We start from the raw sequence: 27,111 nt of genomic DNA, 5'->3' as shown, positions 1-27,111 counted from the left end.
TTTTTGTCAAAGATTTACTTTTCTTATTTCTTTATCAATTTACTTAGTTGTGTAATAAACAGAATCATTGTGCATAACCTGCATAAATTACTTCCTCGTATGCTGACGATCGCCAGATTTTAGGGCTTATTTAGCCGCCCATAGAAAGGGCTTATACACCTATTCAGTCATCTCATTACATGAAATGGAACAAAGATTGGTTAGGGAAGTTACATATACAAGGAAAGAGAGTTGAAAACTCTGAAAATGGAGCCAGAAGCTGTAAGCCTTTGTAGGCCTGCAATTCTATTTCCATCTCTGGATCTACAATCCTCTGGTTTTGCGTAGCATCAGATTCTGACATAAAGGAGCATTCTCATCCCTGATAATCCTGCCCTGCATTTTATGAATGATGGTAACAATCTCTTATTTTTCTTTCTTTTGAGAAAAGGCATGCGAGACTAATAGAAAACAGGAACGCATATGAGATAAAATAATAAAATGGTTGGATTTGGATATTATTAAGAGGCTAACTATCCATGCATTTTTGCAATTTTTCATGTATATGACAACAGAAGTATCATGTATGATATCAAGGAAAGAAAGTTGATTCACATGCATTATACATGATATTTTCATTTGAATATGTTAACTCTATACGCAAAGGAAGAAACACAATTAATTTAGGTAGTGTTTACAATATTTATGAAGCGTATCCCTAATTACAAAAATTATAAACTTTACTGTTAATATTGTTTTCCTATGTCACATGGAAACAGAAAATATAAATCATTCTGCTTAGTAAATTTATTGAACATATAATCTTGGAGGCATATCCATTCATAAAGCTACGCAAGTTAACAGCTGTTGGACCACTAAGAAAGATTTGGTGCAACTTATGTTCATTAGTAAAGATTGTTTTTGATAGATAAGACACTACTTTTTCAATAATGATGGGCATTTTTTGTCGTCTTCTCATTCTCACGTTTTAATCAAAAACTAGTGGGGGGAGTGCATCTTCTACAAGCAAGACTTTGTTTTGTCTACTTTCCATAAAATATCCTAGACAAAACAATGATATAATTTAGAAGGACAAATGTAGTGCCCCCTCAGGTAAGGTGAGAATCACCAAGGATGCTATTCTTCTTCATTGTCTATTTATTGGGAACATCTTGAACAACTTTTGATAGATAAGACACTACTTTTTCAATAATGATGGGCATTTTTTGTCGTCTTCTCATTCTCACGTTTTAATCAAAAACTAGTGGGGGGAGTGCATCTTCTACAAGCAAGACTTTGTTTTGTCTACTTTCCATAAAATATCCTAGACAAAACAATGATATAATTTAGAAGGACAAATGTAGTGCCCCCTCAGGTAAGGTGAGAATCACCAAGGATGCTATTCTTCTTCATTGTCTATTTATTGGGAACATCTTGAACAACTAAAATAGTGAAAGAAGTATACTTTATATTGGGAAAGATCAAAGAAGCGAAGGATACTGACAATAAATCCTTGTTGTAATTTAGCACAAGTCAACATGACTTGGTATTGCTCAATTCTGAGCTGGCACTCCTTGTGCCAGCAGCCGATAAATCCTTCTAACATGAAACATAATGCTAGATTTCTATATATTAGTTAAAAACGTTTTCTAAAAGTGTTTGTAACATGTCTATGAGCTAATTAGCACAGTTAAATTTGTTAGTCCAATTCAAAAACAGAAAGTAGGGAATAATGTACTGTATCTTAGTTTATAGGCCAAAGCATTCTGATGGAGTTGCCTATCTTTTGCGCCATCACTTGCAAAGGGTCAGCATGCTACAACATGTGAAAGATATGCGATATTTTTTTAAGAGGTACAAGCTTATTTTTGATCCTTATTGTAGAATTATCATGAAAGATTATTCACTTAACCATCCTACCTTAATTTCTTATCTTTGCTTCAATATAGATGTGTTTAATACATTTAATGCATCCCTTAAGCATACCTTTCTTCCTTAACATGCAGTAAATTACCACTCATGGTACTCTACCAAATTCTTTCCTCAATTCGATAGAGACCATGTTTAGATTATCTATAAATCTATGATTTGTTTCACAAACAATATTGCAGTCTCCATTGTTAACCTTCTTTACAGTAGGCAGAATTGGTTTTTGACTTTCGAGAATTGTTATCATATATCCTGAACATGTTCCATGACTCTCCTATAAATTCATAGCATGCCTCCCACTACTATGATATTGCAAATTTGCTCCATCTTTATTCTTGTTTCCTCGTACCAAAATACTAGAATAATTTGGCATTCTCCTTGTTTTCAAGATCTAATTGTCTAGATAGCAAACCAGGTTTACTTACTGGATGATTGTCGATTGGAACATTTTGGGCCTTGAATGTTTACCCTTTATCATCCTCCTAGTGCAGTCTCTTCTTCAGTTTTTCAAGTCAAAGCAACCTTATTTATTTATCAATATTTTCTATTAAAGCCTTCATCCAATAATTTCAGTACATAACCTTTCTTAATCTTGCCAACTCTTTTGATACCTTTACTTTTGCTTTTCTCTCTAGCCTAGTTACTTTACATATTCTTTTTCAATACAATTGAATCATCTATTTTTTTTATGGAACTTCCAAATTTGGCCTTATTAGACCATTGGATTTTTCTTAGCTTTAACTATGTTTTACTAGACATTCCAACTCCAGGTCTTGCACTTGTCATAAAAAAGATGCTCAAACTACAATAGACATGAACAATCATTTCGAGTGCAAAAAAAAATCTGCACAAGTTGAATTATTTTGATGGTATATTCAATTTGTTGTTGCAAATTATGTCGAGACAATTTAGTTGCAGTGTGTAACCATATTCAGTATTCTATTGTTTCCCATCAACATTCTTATACTGTAATGCCCAAGCTTATGATTGAAGTTATTCACGTGTATCTCAGATAAGATGAACTTGGTCAATAGATTCTGAATGTCATTCATTCAGTTAGCCATAACATACCCTCTCAGCAGTCATATATTGTTTAGCGATGAGCTTATAAGGAAAGGAACACATAAATAGAAAACATATAAAATATACCAAGTTAATGGAGACCATATAATGAATAGGAATGGAGTTTTCATGTTTCTTCCAATAACAGCTAACAGACTTTACTGGTACTTGGTAGAATGTGTGAAATAGCAGTAAGAAAAGGTGAAACAAGCATATCGCTATAATATCCATACATAAATCAATTTATAATTACCTAATCTGGATATTCCTTAGCTTCCATTTGCTTTCCACATAACCTAAGTGCAAGCGCATATATATGTTTTCTTTTTGCCGATGTTCCTTCAGCCACCAATTTCACTGCCTAAACATGCACTTGAGTTAGAAGGAAAAAATAAACAAATCTTTATAATATTCAAAGCCTCAATTTAAAATCATTACAAGAATACTAAATTGCCTAAACAAAAACAATGCTAATACTTCTATTAAAAAATGCATAGGAAAAATACATAAGATTTCATCATCTTAACATAAATCAAATGTTTTTAAAGCCGGACCAGACTGGTTGGACCAGTTTAACCAGGACCCAGTCATCTGTCCAATCTGGCTCAAAGGATAAAACCAGAAGGTGCTTCCTCCTCTCTCTCCTCGCCCTGGAGGCATCTCTCGCCTCTCCTTCCACCCTAATCCTACCCTCCTCCCCCGTTCTGAAGGAAGAAGCCTTTCAAGCCCAACACCAAAGCCATCAAGTGGTGGCTTCTCCTCAAGGGCATCTTCCACACTCCCAAAATCCTCACCCTCCACTAAGCCAAGAAAGAACCAATATGGGGCCCAAAAGTGAAGGTTCAATATAACAATTTTATGGTCAAATCTCAAAATCAAAGTTTCCGTAAGGAATTAGTTCTATATGAGGTTCAATTAGAGAAGGGTTGAAATAACTGGCATAAGAGGTCACGAGTCAAAAAAATGTTTGAAAATTTAGGCTAAAGTAATCAATTCAATATGGAAAATACCAAATGTCAAAATCTTCTAATAACAAAGAAGATAGAGTAAAATGAAAAGCACATTTTATATTTCCAAAATGCTTTCATATTTCACATAGTTTCACAGTTTCTTTCTTCCAAGGTTCACTTCCAACCTCAAGACCACTTGTATCCTCATTGCTAATGCAACAAAGTTTGGATGACAATACTCATATCCTTATCGCTAACACGAACAAGCCGTTCGTATCTTTGAGGTCCACTTACACAATTGGCTAGGGCACCATATATATCCTTATCAATAATCGACTAAGGACAAACACACTACCTAGCCAAATGTATTCATATATCCCCACCAATAATCTGAATGAGGCCACTCTACTTGAGCAGGGGTCCACATATATCATTCAAGTATTCTAGTATTATTTTTAGATTCTACAAAAATAATAATTGTCATTCAGAATTTTTATTGGAAAGCTCCAATGTAAACAGGTTCTGACAAGAATATAATTTTAAGTCAAAACACTTGAATATGAGTTTCAAAATTTTACTAAAAAAAACTTAAATAATTTCAAGACTTTCCAATAGAAATTGAAAGGAATTCCTAGCTTTCAAAATTAAACAAATATAAACAGAAAAATGACAACAAGAATCAATAAAGGCAAGGTAATTATTATATTCAAAAGCATGGAAAAGTTACTATTAATGTCCATGAAATCGGAAAAATTCTTGTTCAAGTCTCATGCTCTCTAAAAGCCTCCCACTATTCCCTTTTTCTTACCCTAGCTGGGCCTTCTTATGCCACCCTCTTATAGACATGTTATGGCAGTTCACTAGGTTTTGTTGGTTAGGCCAGTTAAGTAAGCTAGTCAAACAAATTGGTGACTTGACAGGTAGAACACCAACAGGGCCCTAGGAGACAGTACTTGTTTACATGAAGTTATGAATATCATTTAAGTATTAAATAAGACATTACATTTAAATAAGGAATTGTCCCCAATATGCATTCAATGAAAATACTCCATAATTCGAATTCCTTATGAATAAAAAGTTTATTTTCTAGTTTCAGTACAAATTCCAAATTTTTCAGGGTTGGGTCAAAATCACAACTTCTAATTGCTAAGGCATTTTTCAAATCTTAAAGAACTCCAAAAATATATTATTTTCAAAGATTGCTAACATGCAGAAGTCCAGTAGAAAAATATATACATTTGTCCTAAGGACATCATTAACTATAATGCTATTTATAACATAGCACACATACAAAATTATAGACATTCTACTTATTCACACACATGTATGCCAATTTGTCCAAGTATATGATGGGCATTGCATTTTATATCAACTCCAAGTTGGCTTTCCAAAATGTGTCATTTTTCTCATCTTTTTAAGTTGGCTCATTATCTTTGTTTTTAATGTAATCAGAAAGATTCTATATGTCAAAAGGGAATGTCCAAGATTCACACACGACTCCCTGTTTTTAATCTTTGTTTTTAATACACAAGCCAATGCCAACTGTCATTTCTATGATTTATTATCAAGGAATTTCATCTCTTATATGTCAAAAGGGAATGGACCTATCTGCTTGCTAGCAGGACACCACTTGATTTGTTTAAGGACTCATCTTCTGACAGAAATTCCCAAGCTTACAAATCTCTGATTATCTCATTACTGATAGGCTATAAATCAGTAAAACCATATAGATCTAGATGTCTACTAAAATATGCTCCTTGATGCACACTACTATATCATCACAAATAAATGTTACTACAAAAATAGTGGTAGTCAGCTATCTTAATGACTCAGAAGATTTATAAATGAAACACCCACCCAAAATTAAAAGTAAATGAAATCCGGTAGAACTAGAGATGCTGAATTCCCTGGAATTCAAACATACCATGGAAATACTGTGGCCATTGGAGATTAGTTCTCTCAGCTCAAGCTCAAGTTGATCATCAGCTGGAACTTCAGCAACTGACTTCGCTTTTCCTTCTATTAAGAGTGTGATTTCTCCCCTTGGCTGCTGTGTAGAAAATATTTTATTTGCTTCCCCCAAAGTACCTCGCCAAAACTTGTATGATAGTTCATATTAGTACATCAAGAGAACAGAAGATGACCAACTATTGTCATCCAGAGATAGTATTACAAAATGAAAATGATTCCAACATTATTTTACTATATGCACATCTAAATGCACGTATAGGGAACAAAGTAGTGTCTTCTTAAAGGATCTTATGCTCGAAAGATTAGAAGCATGGTACGGGCCGGTTCAGCCCATACCGGACCGGTCCGATCCCTGATCGGTCCGATCCCTGACCGGTCCGATACAGCGGTGGAAAACGGTACCAGCCCATATCGTCCCATACCAGGCCCCATACCGGCCTATACCGATCGGTACCAGCCTCCGTACCGGCCAGGTCAAATTTTTTTTGGCTTTTGGAGGCCGAACCAGTGGGTACCGATTTGGTACCGGTTCAAACCGGTCCGAACAGGTCCGGTGGCCAACCGGTACGCCTCCCGGTACCGGTTCGGCGATTCTTGATTAGAAGAGCAGTTAAAGGTAAAATGACATTAAAATTTTGACTTGTATGGCAATGTACATTTGGATAGAACAATTATAGTCCATCAGAACATATAAAGATAGTGTGAAATTGTAAATAAATAATTATTTCAACCAAAAAATAAGACCGCTAGGACTCAAAAAGCATTTAAAATAGATAAATACGAGGAAAAAGCAGAAAAAAAAATTAATCCTCTTGAAAATCCCTACATACACTGTGCATGTTTTGAAAAAAGGGCCAAAATGGAATGTTTGATGTATATGGAATGAACTGAAATCAACCCTTTGATAATGGTGAAAGGATAATGCTTTAGTCCAGCAAAAATGGCCTAAAGGGAACCAATTTATAAACCATTTTCTAATGCACTTACTAGGGTTGTTTTTTCTCCTAGAAATAAACAGAAAAAAAAAAGAATAAGAGTTTATACTGATCACTTTTTCTATCCATTAAAAAGTATTGAATGGTGTTGGCTGATCTAAGCCCAATTGAACTCACACATAAGGATTGAAGCTGAATAACAATTAATTGTAAGAGCTGAAGTCCAAGTTAGGCACATATAAGAAAAAAATAAATCACCTGGAATTGCATCATGTTCAAAATTGACCTCCATGCTTTTAAATGAATGCAAGTCTAAATAAGGCAATAAAAAGGGTTGATATTTAGGATTTAAGCAGCCAAACTAAAAGGTTAATGCAGAAGCTTTGATATCAATTGATGACAAAAAAGACCAACCCACGATCTTCTTGTAACAATAACCTCCAAAGGGAATGACACATAAGTAGAGATAAGATGATAAATGTTCTCACCACCTTCCAAGACAGACCTGTCTAAAATGATGAGGAACAACAGGAATTTCCTCTTTGCAACTCTAGATCCAAATTCATCAGCCATTGAACATTGAGAGCATTAATGACTAGCTCTTAACTAGGGGTGGCAATCGGGTCGGGTCAAGCATAAACAGGTCGGGTCTGATACAAGTCGGGTCAAAAAATTATAAACCCGAACCCGACCTGTTTATTAAACAGGTCAGGAATTACAACCTGAACCCGACCTGTTTAATAAACAGGTCACCTGACCCGACCTGTTTAAAGAAAGGAAATGGTGGGGGCTAGCCGGCTAGGGGGATGGGAGGGGAAAAGAGGAGAGAGAGAGAGAGAGAGAGAGAGAAGCGGGAGGGTAAAGCTGCAAAGGAGAAAAAAAAAAAAATCCTGCTCATCTTCTTCCCCGATCGGCCTCCCTCGCCACGGCTACGCCAGAGCCGCCACCCCGCACTGCCCGCGGCCTCCTCCTTGCCGCGTCGCCGCCGAAGCTTCACCGGTCGAACCACCACCTCAAGATCTGCCACGACCGCCGCTGTGCCGCCGTTGCAGCGCCGCACCGAGCCGCCGCTGTGCCGCCGTTGCAACGCCGCGACCGCCGCTGGACTATCGGATTTGCCTGCGCTCGCCCCTTCCGCACTCTGCTACGAGCTCCGGATCCTTGGAGGAGATCTAGAGTTAGGGTTTCATACCTCTCAGTCTTCAGATCCGGCCGTAGAGAACTCGTAGAGGAGGACGCGGCGCTGCCATGAGACTGTGAGAGCGGCCGGCGGCGACCTCGTGGGCGATGTACTTGTGGGTGCCGACGAAGGAGCAGGACCGGGCAGCGACCGGCTCGGCGACGAATCGGCGGGAGGGGAGGGAGGGGGCCGGCTTGCGGGGGCGGAAGAGGCGGTCGGGGAGGCAGGAGGGGTCGTTGGCGCCGTCGGAGGGGTCGGAGGCGGCGGGCTCGAGGGTGGGGGAGGAGGTGGACTAGAGGGAGAGTCGGAGAGGTCGAACCGTGAAGCGTCGAACCAAAAAAAAAAAAAGGGCACTGGTACCCTAATGACCCGTGGGGAGATTATTTTAAACGGGTCCTTGTGGGCTGTGGGCTGTGGACTGTGGATAAGGGCCTTATCCAACCCGACCCATATATTAAACAGGTTATTAAACGTGCTATACAGGTTAAACGGGTCAGATATCTTAAACCTGTATCCGACCCAATTAATAAACAGGTTAAATGGGTCAACCTGTTTATGACCCGAACCTGTTTAGGCCAAACCCAAACCTGTTTATGGCGGGTCGAACACGGGTCGGGTTGGCGGGTTGGGTCATATTTTGCCACCCCTACTCTTAACATAACCTGAACATTGAGCTAGAACTTGTTCATGAATTGATGAATTATTTGCATTTATCTCATTGAAGTTCTATGAAATCAAAGCAAACGTCTATCAGTCTTTACGAAGTCTTTATGCAACAAACATTACAAGTGAACAGAATCACTAGAGAGATTTTAAGGCATTCACAGAACACATGCAAATAGAAAGATACTTGTCTTGACTCACTAGATAAAATTTAGTACATAATATCGCTACTTTAAGAATCAAATAGTTAAAGACAATAAGATGTTCTGGTCCAAAAAGCATCCAAAACCATTGTCAAAATTTGACATAAAAGTTGTTTGTCAAAACAATTGTACCTCTTCATGAAGTTTCGTCATCTCTCGTGCTATAGCACATGACCTAATCAATATTCAAAATGAATTAATCATTTGCAAAAAATTTTACATCATAAGTTATAGTCAAGGCACAATGGCATTCATGCAAATAATGTGAAGAAGCATTTAAAGATAATGTATTTTTTTGTTTACATCAAAACCTATAAATATTTTAACATTTTGTCATATATCACTTGTTAATCAATGTTGCTTGGAAACTAGGATCAAGAACTCATGAGAAAGGATGGATTACGAAGTTAATGCCTTACAAGGCCATGATTTGATGTATGAGATACACATTTGAGGCATTAATGTGCATATTTTGGTGTTTTTATTTTAGCATTAGATGTCTACAAGCTACAAAACACTTAATATCCATAGTATTAATTAATGAAACTAGACAGATGATATTTATAGGAAAGCAAAAATTGCCACAAAATTGATTTATTGAGTTTGGATTTCTAACAAAAGGGTAAAGCTCCATGTATGAAAACCATCATTAGTATGATATCTCAAATTTTTATGCATGAAGGAGAAAGATAAAGATCACCTATTCATAAAGCAAAGAACATAAACAAAGACAAATCATATCCAATTATAATCCAAGGTACATGAGTATTAGATTCAACATATAGACTTGTTCCTACCACTTATATTTTATTGATTCACAAGTGTGAGAAGTAAAGGGTTCGATGCTACATTGAGAAGATAATGGATTTGAAGGTTTTAAATGAGAGCAAACAATTATCACCATCTTAGAGCTACTATATAAATGAATAAAGGGATAGAAGATGATATATATAAAATCTACAAGAAAGAATGATGGAGTGGGTGTTCTCCCACAATGTCTTGAAATTGTCGCATTCATTAGAAGATCTCAAAATATGTCTTCTAATGACAACATGGAGGAGATGTTGTATAGATCAGAAAAAATAATTGAGCAATCATGAGGTTCCATTCATATAATATGAGCATGACAAAGATGGGAATGCTTAAGGTGGATCTGTGATTACAATGAGTTAATGTATGTCTTATCAATTAATGACTTAACGAAGAATCAAGGGCAATGGCATAAGGATATGCAGAAAACTCCAGTAGCCCTGCATGAGTAAGATATAAATTGTTTCTCAAGGATCAAGCTTAATGGATTACCCAAAATTAAGATACTTATGAAATAGGGTTTGGAAAAGCTTGTCTTGGTAGAAGACAAAAAGAACACAAATAGGGCAGGCCAACCCATCAAGCAAGTAGGCTAGCCCGAAAATAAGGCCGGATCAATCTATAGTTTAAGATCTACTGGGTTCGGCCAGGTCAAGATTTTACGCCTAAATTAATTTTGATCTAGGTCTATGTTGATCTGTACCCAACCTGACCTAAACCCAACCCATAAATTTATGTATGTATATATTTATATGGTATACATGAATAAACAAAGCATGTATACTAACTATATTATTTATTTGAATTTGAATTAGATCAAAGGTCAACTACTTTCTTTTTTGGTACAACAACTACTTAATTAAGAGGTGATTTGCCAGGTCGAACTATCTGGTTTGCCCAAGAAAAGAGTTCTAAAGAAATAAAATAAAATAATACAAGAAAGGAAACTTTTGTTTTAGGCAGAACTAACTCATGACGAGCCAGGTCAGGCCCGAATCTTACCTATGCTGACTGGGTTAGGTTTCGGTATCTTGGGATACAACCAGGCCAAGCCGGGCTCTGACCCAGTCCAATTCATCGCCAAGCCAAGTCTGGTTGTCCTTGACCCAACTCTGACACAACATATCAACATCCCTAAGAAGAACCCTTCCTCAAAGTAAATGGTAAAAAAGAATTCATATAGCCGAATCTAAATGATTAATAAGAGGCTTGCTACACCATGCTAGAGTAACAATAGTATGATTAGGAGGCAAAAGGGGATATATGGAGATTGGTGAGCTTGTTGGCATCATCCTTATTTCATTAGCAATCGGGAGAATAACTACAAATTAATCCTGGAAAAAGAAGTTGTACAAGTCAAAGAAACTAACTACATAGATGAATCAAGATGTCTAACCAAATTCCTTCCTTTGGAAGATTACTCACTAATAGCCAATGAAACAATACATATGTACGCATGTATGTAGAGTGAGATTACATAGGGAGATGCAACGCATGCTTACATACATATTCTCTCTCTCTACACATGCACATGCACATGCACATGCGCACACATATGTGCACGTTTGTGACTTCTGCAAATCATTTTTTTCTATTTAAGTGTTTTGTGCTTATTGTTGTCATGTTGGATGAAACTATTTTGGAGGCTAAAGTGTAGGAGTTATTTTTTTTTCTACTTGACCTTCAGGTTCAGCAATGTTTAGATGCAATAAGAGTGTGTTATTTTAACATTGACACGTTTGTGACTTCTGCAAATCATTTTTTTCTATTTAAGTGCTTTGTGCTTATTGTTGTCATGTTGGATGAAACTATTTTGGAGGTTAAAGTGTAGGAGTTATCTTTTTTCTACTTGACCTTCAGGTTCAGCAATGTTTAGATGCAATAAGAGTGTGTTGTTTTAACATTGAAAATTCCTTGTTGTTTAAAACCCTATTTGACCCAAACCAAAAATCTTGAATTTGTTCTTGGTCTAGCAAGTTGACCCTCTTATTTTTTATAAAATTTGCACTTTAGTCTAGTTTTATTGAACTCAAATGGAGGGTAGTTCTTTAGTTATTCATAATGGTTTAAGTAAATGGCGATAAAAAGAATAAGAGGCCCTTTATTTAAATAATATTCATGTAAATAAAGTTTGAATTTTCTGAAAGACTAGGTGGTAGACAGGCACCAGGGGACTGCCTAGCACCTAGGCCTGGATGGACATTGAAAGGTCAAGGCGGCAAAAAATAATAAATTAGAAAACTACTAAGCATAAAGATAAAACAAAAAATTAGTTGTCATCCAATAAAGAAAACATAATATACCAAATAAGATGTAGTGAGTCAATGAAAAGTATCAACTTGGCAACATCCAATAGTTATTGATACATCAATCTCCTCCATGCTCAAATACTATGCAAAATATTAATGCCAGGGTTTATGCTTGCTGTCTAGGCAGCCAAAGTTGGTTGTCTTGTAAAATATTGGAAGTTTATCTGTTTACCTGCTGAGTCAATCTTATTCTAATAAGGGCACCCAAGCAACTTAGGCCCTGTTAGGTTCTCATATAAACCTAAATAAATCCAAGTACAGTACAATTTTTTATCGGATTTATCTAGGTTTATTCAGCCAAACAACTTTTTTGACACCTCAGTCCCGACAAAGGGTACCATCATACTTTCAGAAACCGTGGTAAGCCACATTTTGGTACTTATTCAGCTTTAACCAGGTTAAAACTATGTAAAGGGGAGGGATTGAATAGTTTCACCTGGTTAATGTGGAACAAGTACCTCTTTTGATCAAGTTATTCAAATATACTAGTTAACATTATCTGGGAACTAAACAGCCCTTCCTGATGATCTGTTTGAGTCAACCTAGAACCACCTCATCAAAGGTGCCCTGCCATGTCCTATAAATAGAGGCCAATGGGCAAGGGAGAGAAAGGGCAGAGGGAATATGCTTTTTGAGCAAGAGAGATAAACTGATAAAGACAAAAGATAGAACTATATGGAATAGAAGAAGATGATGAAAGGGAAGTTCAGATCAAGGATTTTGTGTATTTCATTTGCATTGTGCAATATCTCTTCCATAATGGTACAATTTAGAATTTGCTTTTTGTTTTTGAGTCTTATATTGTCAAGTTTATAGTTGTTTTTAAATTCTAAATTCATAGTCAGTTTGAAAATCTACATTTCCTTTGTAAGTATCTGAGCCCTACATCTTATATAAGATATATCCTATGTTTATCAGCCTTGTCAACGGCAACTCTTTATGCTGCTTTGAAACTAGAAAAACATTAGTCAATTTGAAAAATAGGGATTTTTACTTCGATCAAACATTCTGAACTGTGGTTGGCTTCAGGTTTATGGGATATAGTCATGTCAAAAACCCTATGGTCACTTCAAAAACTTATTGTTTCTTTCTAAATTTTGATCCTCAAAGTTTAAATTAGAGTCAATAGAAGTTCTAGAAAACTATAATTAGTTGCCAAAACAATTCATTTCTATTTGGAAAATTCCTAAATTATATGATTCCCAATTTAATATTTTTGAACTCACGTCAACTAATCAGACTTGAAGATCTGTTCTTATTAGAATCTTCTGCATCTATTGGTACTCGAATTTTTACTCTCTGTGGAGCTTGGAGCTTTCTAATTACTAATTTATACTGGCATATTTGAATTTCTATTTTTTTTGAAACAAGACATCATACTTAAAGATATATGAGGACAACCAGCTAATAGGTATTTTGGCTCCATTTGAATTATAGATGAGCATATATGAGGATTCCAGCTGGGTGGCATATTTCGCCTCATTCAAATAATCAATTAAGGATATATGGGAACCCTTGCCCAAGTGGCATATGTGAACTTTGAGCATATACAGTCTCATATAGGATGTCAGCTAGAATATATGCGATCTCATCAATATCAACAATTCAGATACATGTTGCCTTGAGGGTATAAGCGACCTTCGTAAGAAAGTATGATCTTATATAATTATTTGAAGTTTTGAAGTCTTCTTTACAATCATATTTCTAATGCTTTCATAGTTTGTCTCAATCGTTATCAGAAAATTCCAGTATTTGGTACATCATCATAAAACTGTCTCATCAAACCATCAGTTGAATTTTCTGGTGATAAATTGACTTATTTTATGTTTTAAAATCATTCCTTCTCAGTGGAAAATTCTTGTGACTAGGTAAAACTATACTTACTGAGCTATGTAGCTTACTCCACTTACAGTTAAACCTTTTCAATATAACCTGTTTTAGTTGAGATGGACTTTCAGAAGAAAATTGGACTTGGCATTTGGTGTGCACTTTCATCTACTCATCATTGTGGTAACACTGCTGATATAGTAGTTTGGCAGCATATTGTTTGTAATATTGAAAGGATATTATGTATGACAGGCAATGTTTCAATTGTATGACTGGATGTTATCTTAAATTATGATTTATCCTGCATTTCTGGCTATGCTGCATTCGATCATTTGGTTTGTTTTAAGAATGATTCAATCAATATTACTTTTGCATCCATATTTAATGAACTATAAAAGTCGCATCTAGGGACTTGAATAAGTTTGAGCCTCAAGATGTTGTGACATCATATGACAAGAAGTTCTCTTAGAAGAACATTTGTTATAAAACCACTCAACATACAAGTTTAAAACATTAAAGCAAGAAAATCTGAACCATGCCGAACCAACTAATTCGGAGCATACCAAACTAGACCGATCAGTTGCTAGCACGATTCGCACTATAAATTCAAGATGGCATCGATTCAAGGTTTAGAGCTTCATTTCTTCCTTTCCTCTCCCGTTCACTCACGCTCTTGCCACCCCGTCTCGCCGACTGACGACCGTCTCAAGTACACCAACCGCCTCCCTCCCTCCCTCTCCCTCTCTCTCTAACCCCCACTCTAACGGAACTCGATTATCCTGAGAGGTGGAGCATCATGGCCCTCAATAGGATGCCGACCAAGACCACCACGCCTTTGAGAGAGAAGACCCACGCATTGCTGCTCGAGCTCCAATAATCCATCATTGCCATCCATTACAACTAGTAACAGATTACAGCCGACCGATTCCTCTCTCTCCCTCCCTCTCCTTCCTCCTCTCTCTCTCCCTCCCTCTCTAAACCCCTCCCTCTTCACCGTGTAGTCTCCTTGACACATCTTTGATCTGAACCGGTCTCTGCCACTCTCTCTCTCTCTTTTATTTTTGAATTATCAATTGAAGTCGGCAAACCATATGCCAACTTCAGTTGAAATTTTGAAAATAAAAAAAGGGTCCAAAATAAACCGAAATGACATAGTACCCGTACCGTACCGCTAGGCAACTAGTACGAGTCCCGATATCGATACAACCAACCTTGCATTAAAGTCTACTACCAAGAAACATATGAAGTGAAAGAAGTAATCTTTGAACAATAGATCAAATGTCTCTAAAAAATCAATTCAAACAATCAATCAACAGATGTATTGGGATAATGACAAAAGAAGCTGCTCATCAATCAACAAAAACTATAAAGCATTAAAAGTGTTGCACTAATGCCTAGATAAGAGGTTGTTAAGCAATTCAGACTTAAGATTAGAAGCAGATAGATCTAGCATTTTGCAACTGGCCAGCCACAAACAACATATATTAATCGAGTGGCCATTGACCAAAGATCCATAGATAATTTGTGATAACATTTAGCAATCTGGTTATAGAGATGCACCATTTAGCATAAAGTCCTCTTTGTATCTTTTACCTTGAATCGCCAAAGATTGAAGAGGCTTCATCAAGAAATTGATGAAGCTTGTGGGGAGGAACAAAGAATATTTGTGTGGCTGTCTCATTGGCTGATACCATGAGTCTTTCTTTCCTTGATCCAGTGCGTTTAGGTAGAAAGCCAACTGTATGGTACAGTACATGAAATAAGTATCATGAAAAGAGTGCTCACAAAAGTGAAAGAATTATAAGAGTTTTTACCAAATGTGAATTCATTAGTAGGTAACCCAGATGCCGATATAGCAGCAAGCAAAGCAGATGGCCCAGGAATAGGAATAACAGGGATATTCTGCCTCGTGCATAACTTTGCCTGCATTGAGATCGTAAGTCTGTTTTAATCAACACTGATCAACAATATGTATATATCAATTTGCAGTTTGCCGCTTGTTCCATCAAAAGTGGTTGATTAGTAATATCTGTGAATAAGGGCACCCTACTAGGAAGGATGTGATAGAAAAGGTGCCTACCATGCATATTTCCACTAAATGTCTAACATGGTAGAAAAGCCCAAGCCCCAAGGTCATGTGTTCAAATCCCAATTCAGACCAATTTGAATCATTAATTTTTTCATCTTTTCTTCCCTTGACAAGTTCTCGATTCAGTCATTCTTGACTTGTCTCATGACAAGTTGTGCAAGTGTGTGTTTAGGCCCGCATTAGTTGTGCACAGGAGAGATCTTGGGTAATTATATAGGGCCAAGGAACTCAAATACTACTTTTTGGCTAGCTTTTTGGGATGAAGTGATGAGTCATTACAAATGTATGGTCGTTACAAATGTATCGGGGGTGAGGTCCTAAGTTGTTGCACTTTTTTATCTTTTCATTTATGCCTTCACAAATGCATGGTCCAGGCCACACATGAGAGAGAAGAGGGGGGGAGGGGGCAGTGTTAAAGCCTAATATACATGTTGACCCCTTCCCTAATAGCTTAAGCTTTTGGAATGTAGTATTTTGTTAATATGGTATCAAAGTCCAAAGGTCATGGTTCAAATAAGGTACGTTGTACAGATACCGGTAGGCGTACCAGTCGCCTACCGAACCGGTACGATTTCGGTTCGTACCGATTTAAACTGGTACTAAACCGGCCCATTTTCCGCTGTGCGCGCAGACGCGTCCACGCATGCCCCATGTTAAAGCCACAAAGGCATTAAATCTCCCGCACGTGCAGTGCATGGGCGCGCTGCCCCACGCGGGCGAGCTTCCCTGCACGCATGCACGGCCGCGGGTCCTAGCTGGCGAGAGCGGTTCCTGCGCGGGGAACTGCGCACGGATGTGGTTTCCAACGCGGGGAACCGCACAGGTGCGGAACCCCGTGCGGAGGCACGCGGCCCATTGCCCACGCAGGCGTTCTTCCCCATGTGTGGGGTGCACTGCCCCGCGCACAGGCGTTCTTCCCCCGCGCGGGGCGCTCGCGTGCGGGCCAGTGCGAACTAGTCCAGTTAGCACCGGTACACAACAAAAATTGGTCGGCTCCGGACTCTATGGGGCCGAAACTGTTTTCCACAGTCAAACCATACCGGTTGGCGCCATTACCAGTACGGTTCGTGTTGAACCGGCCAGTTCGGGCCAGTTCAGCAGACCATAGGTTCAAATGCCCATTCAAGCCAATATTACCCATTTATGTTCTTGAGTCATTTTTTCTCTTAACTCATCCCCAGTTGAATGAATCATTCTTATCTTGAGTCATTCGCAACACGTTCACGCCTTCACATGTGTGGTCTGAATCGCAAATGAGGGGGGGAACATTAAAGCTTGATATACATTATCAACCTTTTCCATAACAGCTTAAGTTTTGGGGGTCTAGCGGTAACTTAAACACTTTTATATACATCAAATGTTATCCTTTAGTAATCTTGTGGGTTAAAGATAGCCAAAAGAAAAATATAAGAATCTATTCAGTTCTTTTAGATTTAGTTCATGGATTCTACAATTACTTTCCTATTAAATCAAGGACTTTCATTTGGAAGAAACCATTAAAAATTCAAACTCCATTTTGGTAAATACATGTATGAGTATTATCAACTCAGCCATGTAGAACTATATGGGTGATGTAGAGGGTAACTTAAATTAAGTGCTTAGCATGCTCCAAATTGTACAGAGACCAAATTAAGAAATTTAGCATATGGCACAGTAATATCACTAATTTGACATATCTGCTCTCCGCCTCTCACACTAAATGGAAGGCAAGATATGTAGAAGACTAAAATGCTTATATGCATCGGAAGTTGGAAAAGGCAAATATAGTAGTGCGTACCTCCTTACAGGCATCTCATAACAGTGATATATTTCACTCAAAAATATTTGCTACATGACATAGGAGGAAATAACCATCTAATATTAAAATATATATTGCTTGAAAGTTTGACTTAAGCAGTGAACAGTAAGTGTTCAATTCTTCTTGATAAGAATAACTTAAAACCAAATGCATAAGGCATCATTCAAGGAATCTCGTATCAATAAGCAGTTTCTCTTTGCCAATATAGAAGTTACAAGAAAATTATTAGATGAATCACGTACTAGTTCAAAGCCTGGATCACTGACACATGGAGTACCAGCATCACTAATTAATGCAACAATATCCCCATGTTGAAGCCGCTTTAGAATTGTAGTTTCACGTTCAGACTCATTGAATTTGTGGTAGCTAAGCTGCAAGTATAAATTTAGCAATTAGAAAGAAACACAAAAGTTGACCTGTATTAAGTTGCTTAAGATATAACAATATGACTTAGCTCAAAAGAGTGATAAAAAAGGCTATAATATAAAAAACTAACAAGAGGTGTCTTGATATTGTAGTATTGAAGCAATTTCCTAGAATGTCTTGTATCCTCTGTAAGTATGACATTTGCAGATTTAAGGACACGCAATGCCCTACAATTGGTGAAATTAAGGAGAAGTTGATTAGATAACAACTAATTGAATTCTGCTTGCAGTATAAACTAAAAAGAAACAGACATTAAAATTCAAAACAAAAAAATGGAGACAATGTCCATGATCAAACTAAACCAAGGTCGGAGGAACTAGTACCCAACATCGTACTGGTTCCCCGCAGCTCGAGTCAGTACAGGCTGTGCCAGGCCGGTACCGACGAGGGCATAGTATCGTGGGAGAGAGAAAAAGAGAGAGGAGGAGAGAGGGAAAGAGGCTAGCAGAAAGTGGCGGACGCCAGCGGAGGGCCGCGGGAGGCCAGCGGAGGCTGCAGCCGGTTCTCCTGTTTCGAATGAAACAGGAGTCCGACCGTGGCTAAAAAATTTCAGAATTTTTAAGTAAAATCGGCAAGCGAAACTTTTTAAATATTTTAAAAGTTTTTACCCGCAACCGGACTCCTGTTTCATTCAAAACAGGAAAATTCGCCGCAGCCTCGGCCGGCCCTCCACCACCTCTCCTTCTCCCTCCCTCCCCCGCTCGCTCTCTCTTTCCTTCTCCGACTACGCCAACGCGTCTCGTTTCCGTTGCCGGAGCCATACCGGTGAGCCACTAGTACAACTCAGAATGAGCGGAATTGTTCGGTGTTCCATCCGGTTCGGGACAGTTCCGTCGACCTTGAACTAAACCATAATTTCTACTAGGATTTCTCATAATTTAAGCCCTGGGAAGAGGATTTGTTTGTGGGAGAATTCATGGATTCGAGCATTAATAGTCATGCACAATATGACAAAGTGTGTGTCATGCTAGTGCCTCACAAGCACACAAGACTGCATAGTAGAGAGTAGAGACTGCCTGCTAGGCACTAGCACAGCAAAGATCATAACATGCCAATGCCAAGCCAGTATACCATAGCAAGCAATACCGCAATTCATTAGAAGATTTAGATTCCTAGCCTATGCTTGTTAATATCATTGAGCAAAAACCATGCCCTTTAGGATGTTCTCATCACTATTTGAAGTGAACAATTGTTGCATGGAAGGCTTTTTTCTTGATATGGCTTTACTAAAACTAGATGACAGGGTTTTAACATGGTACAGCCCCATATTAGTCACTGGTTCCTACTGCAAGTATATACCATACAAACACAAGGTACCAGCTGGTACAACAAAAAAAAGGAAAAGAAAGAAAGGCAGTAAAAACTTGGGCCAACGTGAACTTGGCATTAAGTTGGCACTTATATAGTTCTGGTCTGGATCTAGGCTAGCAAAAAAGCCCCCAATTTCAAGCTAGACTGACAATCTACGTCTTAAGCACCCTAATATGATCCAAACTTGACCCAGCCATACCCCAACTCTGTGACGACCTGGTTGCGATGACCTGGCTGGCCCATAAGCCAACCTAAGTTAATTTGGCATAGGAACCGCCATGGTCTGCAGTTCCGGCTAGTACGGGCCGGTACCGGCCGGTACATACCAGTACCGGACCCTACCGGTACGGTACAGCTACATATTTCGGTACCGATCTGTACCGGCCCGTACCAACCGGTACCGATGCGTATCGGTCCGTACCGACCGGTACCGGCCCGTACCGATTCGGTACCGGCCCGTACCGATTCGGTACCGGACCGTACCGACTCGGTACCGGCCCGTACCGTACCGGTACCGGCCCAAACCGACCAGTCCGTACCGGCTCCAATTTTTTTTGGCTTTTAGCCCCATCGGTACAGTACCGGTTCGGCTCGGTTTGGTTCGGTACCGTACCGGTACCGATACCCACCGGTACATCGGTACAGTCAGTACCGCGTACCTCGAACCACCTTAGCCTCTCCCTATACCTTTTTCTTTTCTCCTCCATATTGCATGCGACCTCTCTCCTTTCTTCCGATCGCTCCTCAATGAAACCCCTAACTCCCCTCATCTTCTTCTCCTCTTCTCCACCGCCAAGCGATCGTTGGTGCCTCCGACTACACCAATGCTGTCAAGCAAATCCTGGGCAGTCTCCTCCTTCCTTCTCACTCTCTCTTCTCTATCTCTCTTTCTCCTTTTCATAGCTGGCGACACCTCCGCCGTGCTGCTGCAATCCGAGGACCACAATCATTGGCCTCTTCCTCCCTTCTCCCTTTCGTGAATCTTGTCTCTCTATGTATGGAAAAAAAGGAAGAAAGGAAGAAAGTAAAGCAAAGGAAGGGAAAGGACAGAAGGGCTCCCTCTCCCTACCATCCATCATCCTCTGTCTCTCTCATACACTCTCTCCCCTCTCTCTTTCTTTTTGTAAAGGAATCAAGAGAAGGGACGAGCCCCTCCCCTTCCGTCTCCCACTTTCCTCCCTCCTTCCCTCTTCTCTCTCTCTCTCTCTCTTTCTCACACTCTCTCGCTCTCTCCCGCCCCTCCCTATGTGTGTGAAGGAATTGTATGTGAAGGGACCGAGCCTTGCCCTCCCCATGTCTCTCTCTCCCTAATTCTTCTTACTTTGTTTCACTCATCCTCTATCTACATCTCCCTCATTTTTTCTCACCCAATGTCCGTATGTTTGTAGGGGAAGGAAGCAAATAATAACCAACCTCCCCCTGCTTGGTTAGTAAGGCAACAATCCGCTTAATCCCTCATCTTTGATTGGCATTATCATTTTAGGAAAAATAAGAGAAAGAATTAAAATTAAATATTTGAATTAATAATAGACAGTTTAGGGATTTGGCCAATAAGAGCTTTGAGCATAAATAATTGTATGCTTTGTAAGGCCACGAATGACCTCTGTTAATAACTCTAGGTCCTTAAAAATGAATTAGAAAAAGTTAATTAAGAACTTGCAGAATTTTAGAAATTATTCCTATCTTAATATAATTGTATTATGGGTTATTAGGTATTGGAGGGATAGGTTTGGAATAGTTGGATTTGACTGTAGTCTGCACTCGCAAGTTAATTAACCTTAACATAACTAGAGTATTTTAGTTACATATATATATAATTTATGATAATTATTATAATTTTTGAGAAATTGTGTAATTTGCTTTGTATTCCTTATTCACAAATAAAATGGATCAAGCAAGATTCTATTATAGAAACTCATAGACATCTTTGAAACTCATGTGCAAATGTATTTATGGAGGATTGCCGTAATTGCAAAAAAAATATTAGAATCATGTCAAACTCCTACATAACTTTGAATCTTGCATTTTTGAAAGTGCTTGAATACTTTGGAAACTGTGCACGTAAGTCAGTTATTTGAAGCTCTTATAATTGAAGATTTTATAAACTATCGATCTATCTTTGTAAATTGGAAATGGAATGATATTGCAAAACAATTGGGTTTTGTATGCTTGTTTTAGAAATCCGGCTACTTATTGGGCCCCATGAATGGAGGTTATATGCTGTCATATTGATCGTTAAAAAGCTTGATTATAGTGGACTTACTCCGCAGAATTTAAGTACCGTACGGTGGACCTACTCTGCATGGTTTAAAGGCAGTACAGTAGACCTACTTTGTAGGAGTTAAATGTGGAAAAATGGACCCACTCCGCAAAAGTTAATGCAAAAAAGTGGACCTACTCCGCAAGGGTTACATGCGGTATACTTGGCCCTATCATAGGGATAACGTGGCTGTAATCTCACAAATTGATAAGTTCTAAATAATAGTTTTGGAAAATAATGCATGAATTGCTTTAAAATTATATGTGAAATACCGATTTAGAGAATGATTTATTCTTTACCAGAAATAGTTGTTTAAGTGTCGTGTGATCGTGGAAACCAGTTTGTAAATTACTCTTGAAATTGTATGTGGAATAATATTTTGGAAAACAGTTTGTATATACATTGATATTTGTAAATAATTATATATAAGATATTGATAAGTTTTTATAATACTTACTTGACCCTCAAGTTATGATTTTTGATTGCTTACTGAGCTTTCGGCTCGTTCTTTTGATTTCTTTTCTTTTATAGAGCACGAGATGTAGGAGGGGTTGGGTAGAGATTAGACTGTGAGATTAGAGCGAGGCCCTAGATTTAGTTGGATCGGACCAGCCTTTATAGTTTTGTTTGGAACCTTTTTGATACTATTGTTTTGTAGAACTATATGAACCAAGGTTTGCCATTTCGGTACCAGACTCGTACCAGTGCCACGCTAGTACAGTGTCGGTAAGGTATGGTACGAAAATTTTTTGACGTACCGAGTGTCGATACGCCATCCATACCAGATACTGGTACCGAACACCCCGTACCACCCGGTTTGGGCTAGTATGGCATACCATGATATGAGCCCCTTAAAACTTTCTAAAGTGCTAATGTTGGTTGAGTTGTTTTACCTGAACATGTAATTTGTGAATGTTTCAGGAATAGGCGCATGGCCAATTCAAGTTTGGGAAAAATAGTGAGTTTTTGAAATTATGATTATTATCCTTCCTGTATTATTGGACGATTGTTAGTTCGGTTATATTTGTTTTACGACAAGTTGTCACCTTGCATGCCCATGGGGCCCGGCCCTTCATGTGTGTGTGGTGAGGTTGTTGCATTCCTGGGCACGTGCTTATGTCAAGGGCATGACAAACTCAAATTGTAATTAAGCAATTCTATACCCAAACAAACATGAACCTGACCCAAGTTCAAATACAATTGCAACGTGTATCGCAATATATATCACGTATGCTAAAGCTAATACACCATATTGCTATGTTTATGACATCACTTTATGAAACACTTCAAGTTGTGAGCGTTAAAAATCACATGCAAGCATGGCTCTTATAATCTATACCACTCCAAGCTAATGTATCATCAGTTTGAAGGATTATACTAGGACAGTCAAGTTGATGCATATCTTAGGTTGAGTTATGGATTGTAACTGGATACTTAACTAGCTACCTTGAGATTGGAATGGGTTAATTAGTTTACTTGAGTTTGGATTGACCCATAGTGCAAGCTGACCTATGCAATTAGCACTCTTACAAGCAAAGTTATGGAAATAATTCACTAGTGTAACTATGTCTATGTATGATGCATATCAAATACTAATGCACCTCAAATATGAATAGATATACATACTTCGTGTAAGCAACAACTTATTTTGGAAAACAAAAGAAATTGCTATTGGAGTTAACAGACATTCTGAATGCATCTTGAGCATATTTTGAATATTTTGGGGGGGCTATAACATTAGGGGATGATGCAAGTCGAGCAAGCCATTTTCTAATCCATGATTGCTTGAGGTAATAAAACACCTTAGGCCTTCATCATCATATGCACCATAACTAAGAGAAAAGGAGAGTCTACCAAAACAGAGTTGAACTAAAACCATTTACTTTTGATAAAAAATGGTATTATTATGATATAAGTAACAAATGTAAAAAAACGAATATATTCAGAATCCTACCAAACCACATCCTAACTTTTCAAGATTTGTTGTATGGACATGTCCATATCTTGTTATATCCATATCCAATACATGTATTCATGTTTCATAAATATAGTTTAATGCCAGCATGGCTCTTATAGAACATCATTATAATGACTTGTGTTTGGCTATTGCTTTCCTTAATAGATGATTTCATTTCTGCATCTTCTAATCGTCCTAGAAGTCAGGTAACCAAGTCCTTAATCTTTTATGGCATCTTTAATTTACAACTATAAATGAATGGGGTTTTAAGAATCGCAACCCATATTAAACATTATGTGTAATTATTTACTAATATTATATAATATGATAATATTAACCCATTATATTATGTTAATACAATCAAGATAGGACATTATCAAATCAAGTCAACCCATGCTAAGCCTGATCCATGAAAACCCCGTAACAATGGAATTGAGCTTGGCCCTCTCGCTAATAGTTGGATTGCATCATTATTAGACTAACTGAGCCAAAGTTACTGATCCAATATAATCATAACATATAACCATATATTTAATTGTTTTCATCACTGTTGTATTACTTTCAAGATTAAGGTCACATAATGCATCAACATTATTTATTAGATTGCTACTATTATAATTATTATTATAATATGTTAGTATAACACATCATAAATCGCATGGTACTACTAGAGTTGCATTATGTAATAATGTAACAGAATATTAACAGTATACTATTTATTATTATATTTTATATTAAACTATAAATATATGATAACATTATAATATTGCATAAGAAAATAATGATAATTTTACAATAGTAGAAACATATTATATTATACTAATATTAGGGGCATGCTTGAAGAGGATAAGAGGGGTGGGGGAGATCATGATCGCAAAGATTGTGCAAGACAGTTCCAAGACAAGTTGCAACAAATGGCTGCAACTAGTTGAAACTAAGTTCAGCCACAAACAATTGCAGCAAAAGGATCAAAAATTGCAATATAGTTTCTTGTGACTGAAGTGACTTGCAGATACCCAGATGCCTGCAGGTCACTTGCAGCAAAATAGCTGCAAACAATAGAACAGCCCCTAACTGGCACACCTTATGACCATTAATTCATCTTTATTTGACAAAATTATCTTCAAATTATGGGAAGCCAAATATTAGAAATTTGGGTTTTACGTCAGCCTAGACGTGTTGGTAATACTAGAAGAAGATAGGTTCGCAATCTCCAAATACATTTTGACAAAATACTCAAACTTTAAGCAGTCACGATGGAAAATGACATTCCATGTGAGACATAATAATAAAAGGATATGTATGCAAAATTCAATTCTACCAAATAAATAGAAGCACTTAGACTTTCAGACATTGCAAAACAAATCATTTGGTCATTGAAAGAAACTAAACTGATGTTGTAAGCTGAAGTTGACAACTGCATTTGCTAGATGTTTAGAAAAAAGCTGAATAATGAAAGTTACGCAGCCAACAATCTAGTTTTCTATGGCAATTGATTAGCAAAGCAGATTTCCTTCACATCATCACCATAAAAATAAGCTTCCTCGATTTCAATCCTTTAGATTTATGTATCCTTTATAGAATTAAGCTCATATACGTTAGGCTGTCTCATAAAGGACAAGACAAAAATGATGAAAGAGTATCAATACCAAGAAATGCACTAATATAAGTTTATGAATACAGTTCATAGATTACATGCATTGATACATATCAGATACTGAAAACAACCGCACGTACCGCAATGTGATATCTTCAAGATTTCCAATGGGTGTCGCTACAAGGTACAAACCAGATTTTAAGATGCTCTGAAATAGATAACAAGACAGGTACAGCAATCAGATGACAAAGGCTAGGATGTACACGTCATTCCTATACTCATAACACGTACTCTCTTGGACAAGATGATCAAGAATTTTCACTCAATGCAGAAAATGATTTCACAATACATAAAACCCATGAATAATGGCTTATGCACAACCAACAGCCTAACCCTTAGCAGATCCACATAGGCCACCAGCAAACAACTCTCAACATCATAGAACAGAGATAGAAAACTCTCTGTGGACTGCACGTGAGGCTACAGGTCCAAATCCAGGTCTTGGTGGTTGGACACTGGGATACAACAAAAATTTTCAAAATTCTGCAAGAACTTTTAGAGAGGTGAAGTTAGCTGGAGAGTGGAGCATTTTTCTACATTTGCTTATTGATCAACTTTCACACCATTCAAAAGCAAGGTCATCAACTCCTTTTTATATTTTTTTTAAGGTATTCAAATGAATAGTGAAGGCGTCCGGGTGCTCATTCTTTATTTCTTCCCTTCTTTTGCCTGCTAATATTAACTTTTTCACCCCTTAGTGGTAAATCTGGCAAGGAAAACTAATTACAAGGAAAAAACGGACGGAGTTTGGTCGGTCCCTAAAAATCCTTGTTAAATGCTTTAATGTTATTTATTAGTTTTAAAAGGGACAATTCAAGTTAACGGGCCTTCCTCCCTTGAGACATTTTATCAGATACCTTACCAGCGTAAAAGCTACAGGAAATAGCAATAACAACAAACCGAACGAAAATAAGAAAAGGGTGGGGAGGGAAGCCGTGACCATTTTCGAGGAATCTCCATCGTGTTGCTGCTTCTCCGCGGCATCATCGTCGGAGGCGGTGGAAGAGAACCGAGGGAAGAAGGAGGGCTTTCGGAGGCGAAAGAGGAGGGAAGAACAGCTGAGAGATGGAACGGCAGCAATGTTGGAAACAGCGGAGGAAGGCCAAAATAAGCAGCAGCGGCGTGGGAGCATGGGAGAATGGAGGAGGAGGAGGAAGTAACGGGTGGCTCTGGGCGTAAGGGTTGAGCCGTAGTACATGTTTGGGGGCAAGTATCGGTGTATTGCGCTGCACCCAGTTCTAAAACACAAAAACAGCTCGGAAGTCAGCTGTCTCCATTGAGGGTTAAAAATTCCACGATGTTATATGTAAATATAAAAGTGTCAACAAATTTATATTAATATATAATTTTATTTATTGAATTTTACTAATATAATACTAACCATCTAAATAATATTTAAATATTAGAAAAAATTACTTCGACGTCGCTGAAATTTAGAGTAAGTTTTACCTAGGACTTCTCAATTTAAAAAGTTTTAAAGTAATCCTCCAAATTAATTAAGTGGTTCAGTATATAGATGTTTAAGAAAACTGGCTAAATCACGAAACTGTCCTGAACCAGTTATTTCAGTTTGATTTAAGCCGAATTGTTTGATATTCTATCTAGTTTTGGTTTAAAAATTTTTGAAATGAGAAAAATCAGTTCTATTTCGATTTAAATTTAAAAAAAAAATCAACTTAAACTGAACCAACCCATCTATATATATATACAGTTCACCACATCATCTAGTTTAGGCTTCAGTAGTTCAATTCACTTCAACAACCCTAGTGCCCTTAGTAGCCCCTAATCATCCTTT

At 37.8% G+C, this 27,111-nt stretch overlaps 1 protein-coding gene and 1 long non-coding RNA gene across 2 annotated transcripts; one reads left to right on the top strand and one right to left on the bottom strand.

The window, feature by feature from the left end:
- On the bottom strand, positions 1–26,608 carry LOC103695799 (ribosomal RNA small subunit methyltransferase I). The gene is made up of 10 exons (XM_008777211.3): positions 26,257–26,608; positions 25,397–25,464; positions 18,202–18,298; positions 17,948–18,076; positions 15,633–15,741; positions 15,412–15,556; positions 9,005–9,047; positions 5,845–6,018; positions 3,224–3,331; positions 1–375 (listed from the first exon to the last, which is right to left on the bottom strand). The coding sequence occupies exons 1-9, from the start codon at positions 26,512–26,514 to the stop codon at positions 3,224–3,226; spliced, it is 1,131 nt and encodes a 376-aa protein (XP_008775433.2). The 5' UTR covers positions 26,515–26,608; the 3' UTR covers positions 1–375.
- On the top strand, positions 749–14,107 carry LOC120105036. Its single transcript, XR_005507417.1, has 2 exons — positions 749–1,833; positions 13,933–14,107. It is a non-coding gene; the product is annotated as an uncharacterized LOC120105036 (long non-coding RNA).
- Positions 26,609–27,111: the final 503 nt, after the last annotated feature.

This window comes from Phoenix dactylifera, unplaced genomic scaffold, assembly GCF_009389715.1.
Source record: "Phoenix dactylifera cultivar Barhee BC4 unplaced genomic scaffold, palm_55x_up_171113_PBpolish2nd_filt_p 000182F, whole genome shotgun sequence".
Classification (NCBI taxonomy): domain Eukaryota; kingdom Viridiplantae; phylum Streptophyta; class Magnoliopsida; order Arecales; family Arecaceae; genus Phoenix; species Phoenix dactylifera.
The sequence above is the reverse complement of the archived record's forward strand: the minus strand, read 5'-3'. Positions and strand labels throughout refer to the sequence as shown.

Bases quoted from the DNA above. Each gene is read 5' to 3' on its own strand.
- LOC103695799 (XM_008777211.3), bottom strand. From the start codon at position 26,514: ATGTACTACGGCTCAACCCTTACGCCCAGAGCCACCCGTTACTTCCTC. The intron at 15,742-17,947 runs GTACGTGATTCA...ATCTCAATGCAG, and splicing joins GTGATCCAGGCTTTGAACTA to GCAAAGTTATGCACGAGGCA. The intron at 15,557-15,632 runs GTAAAAACTCTT...TGTACCATACAG, and splicing joins TACTAATGAATTCACATTTG to TTGGCTTTCTACCTAAACGC.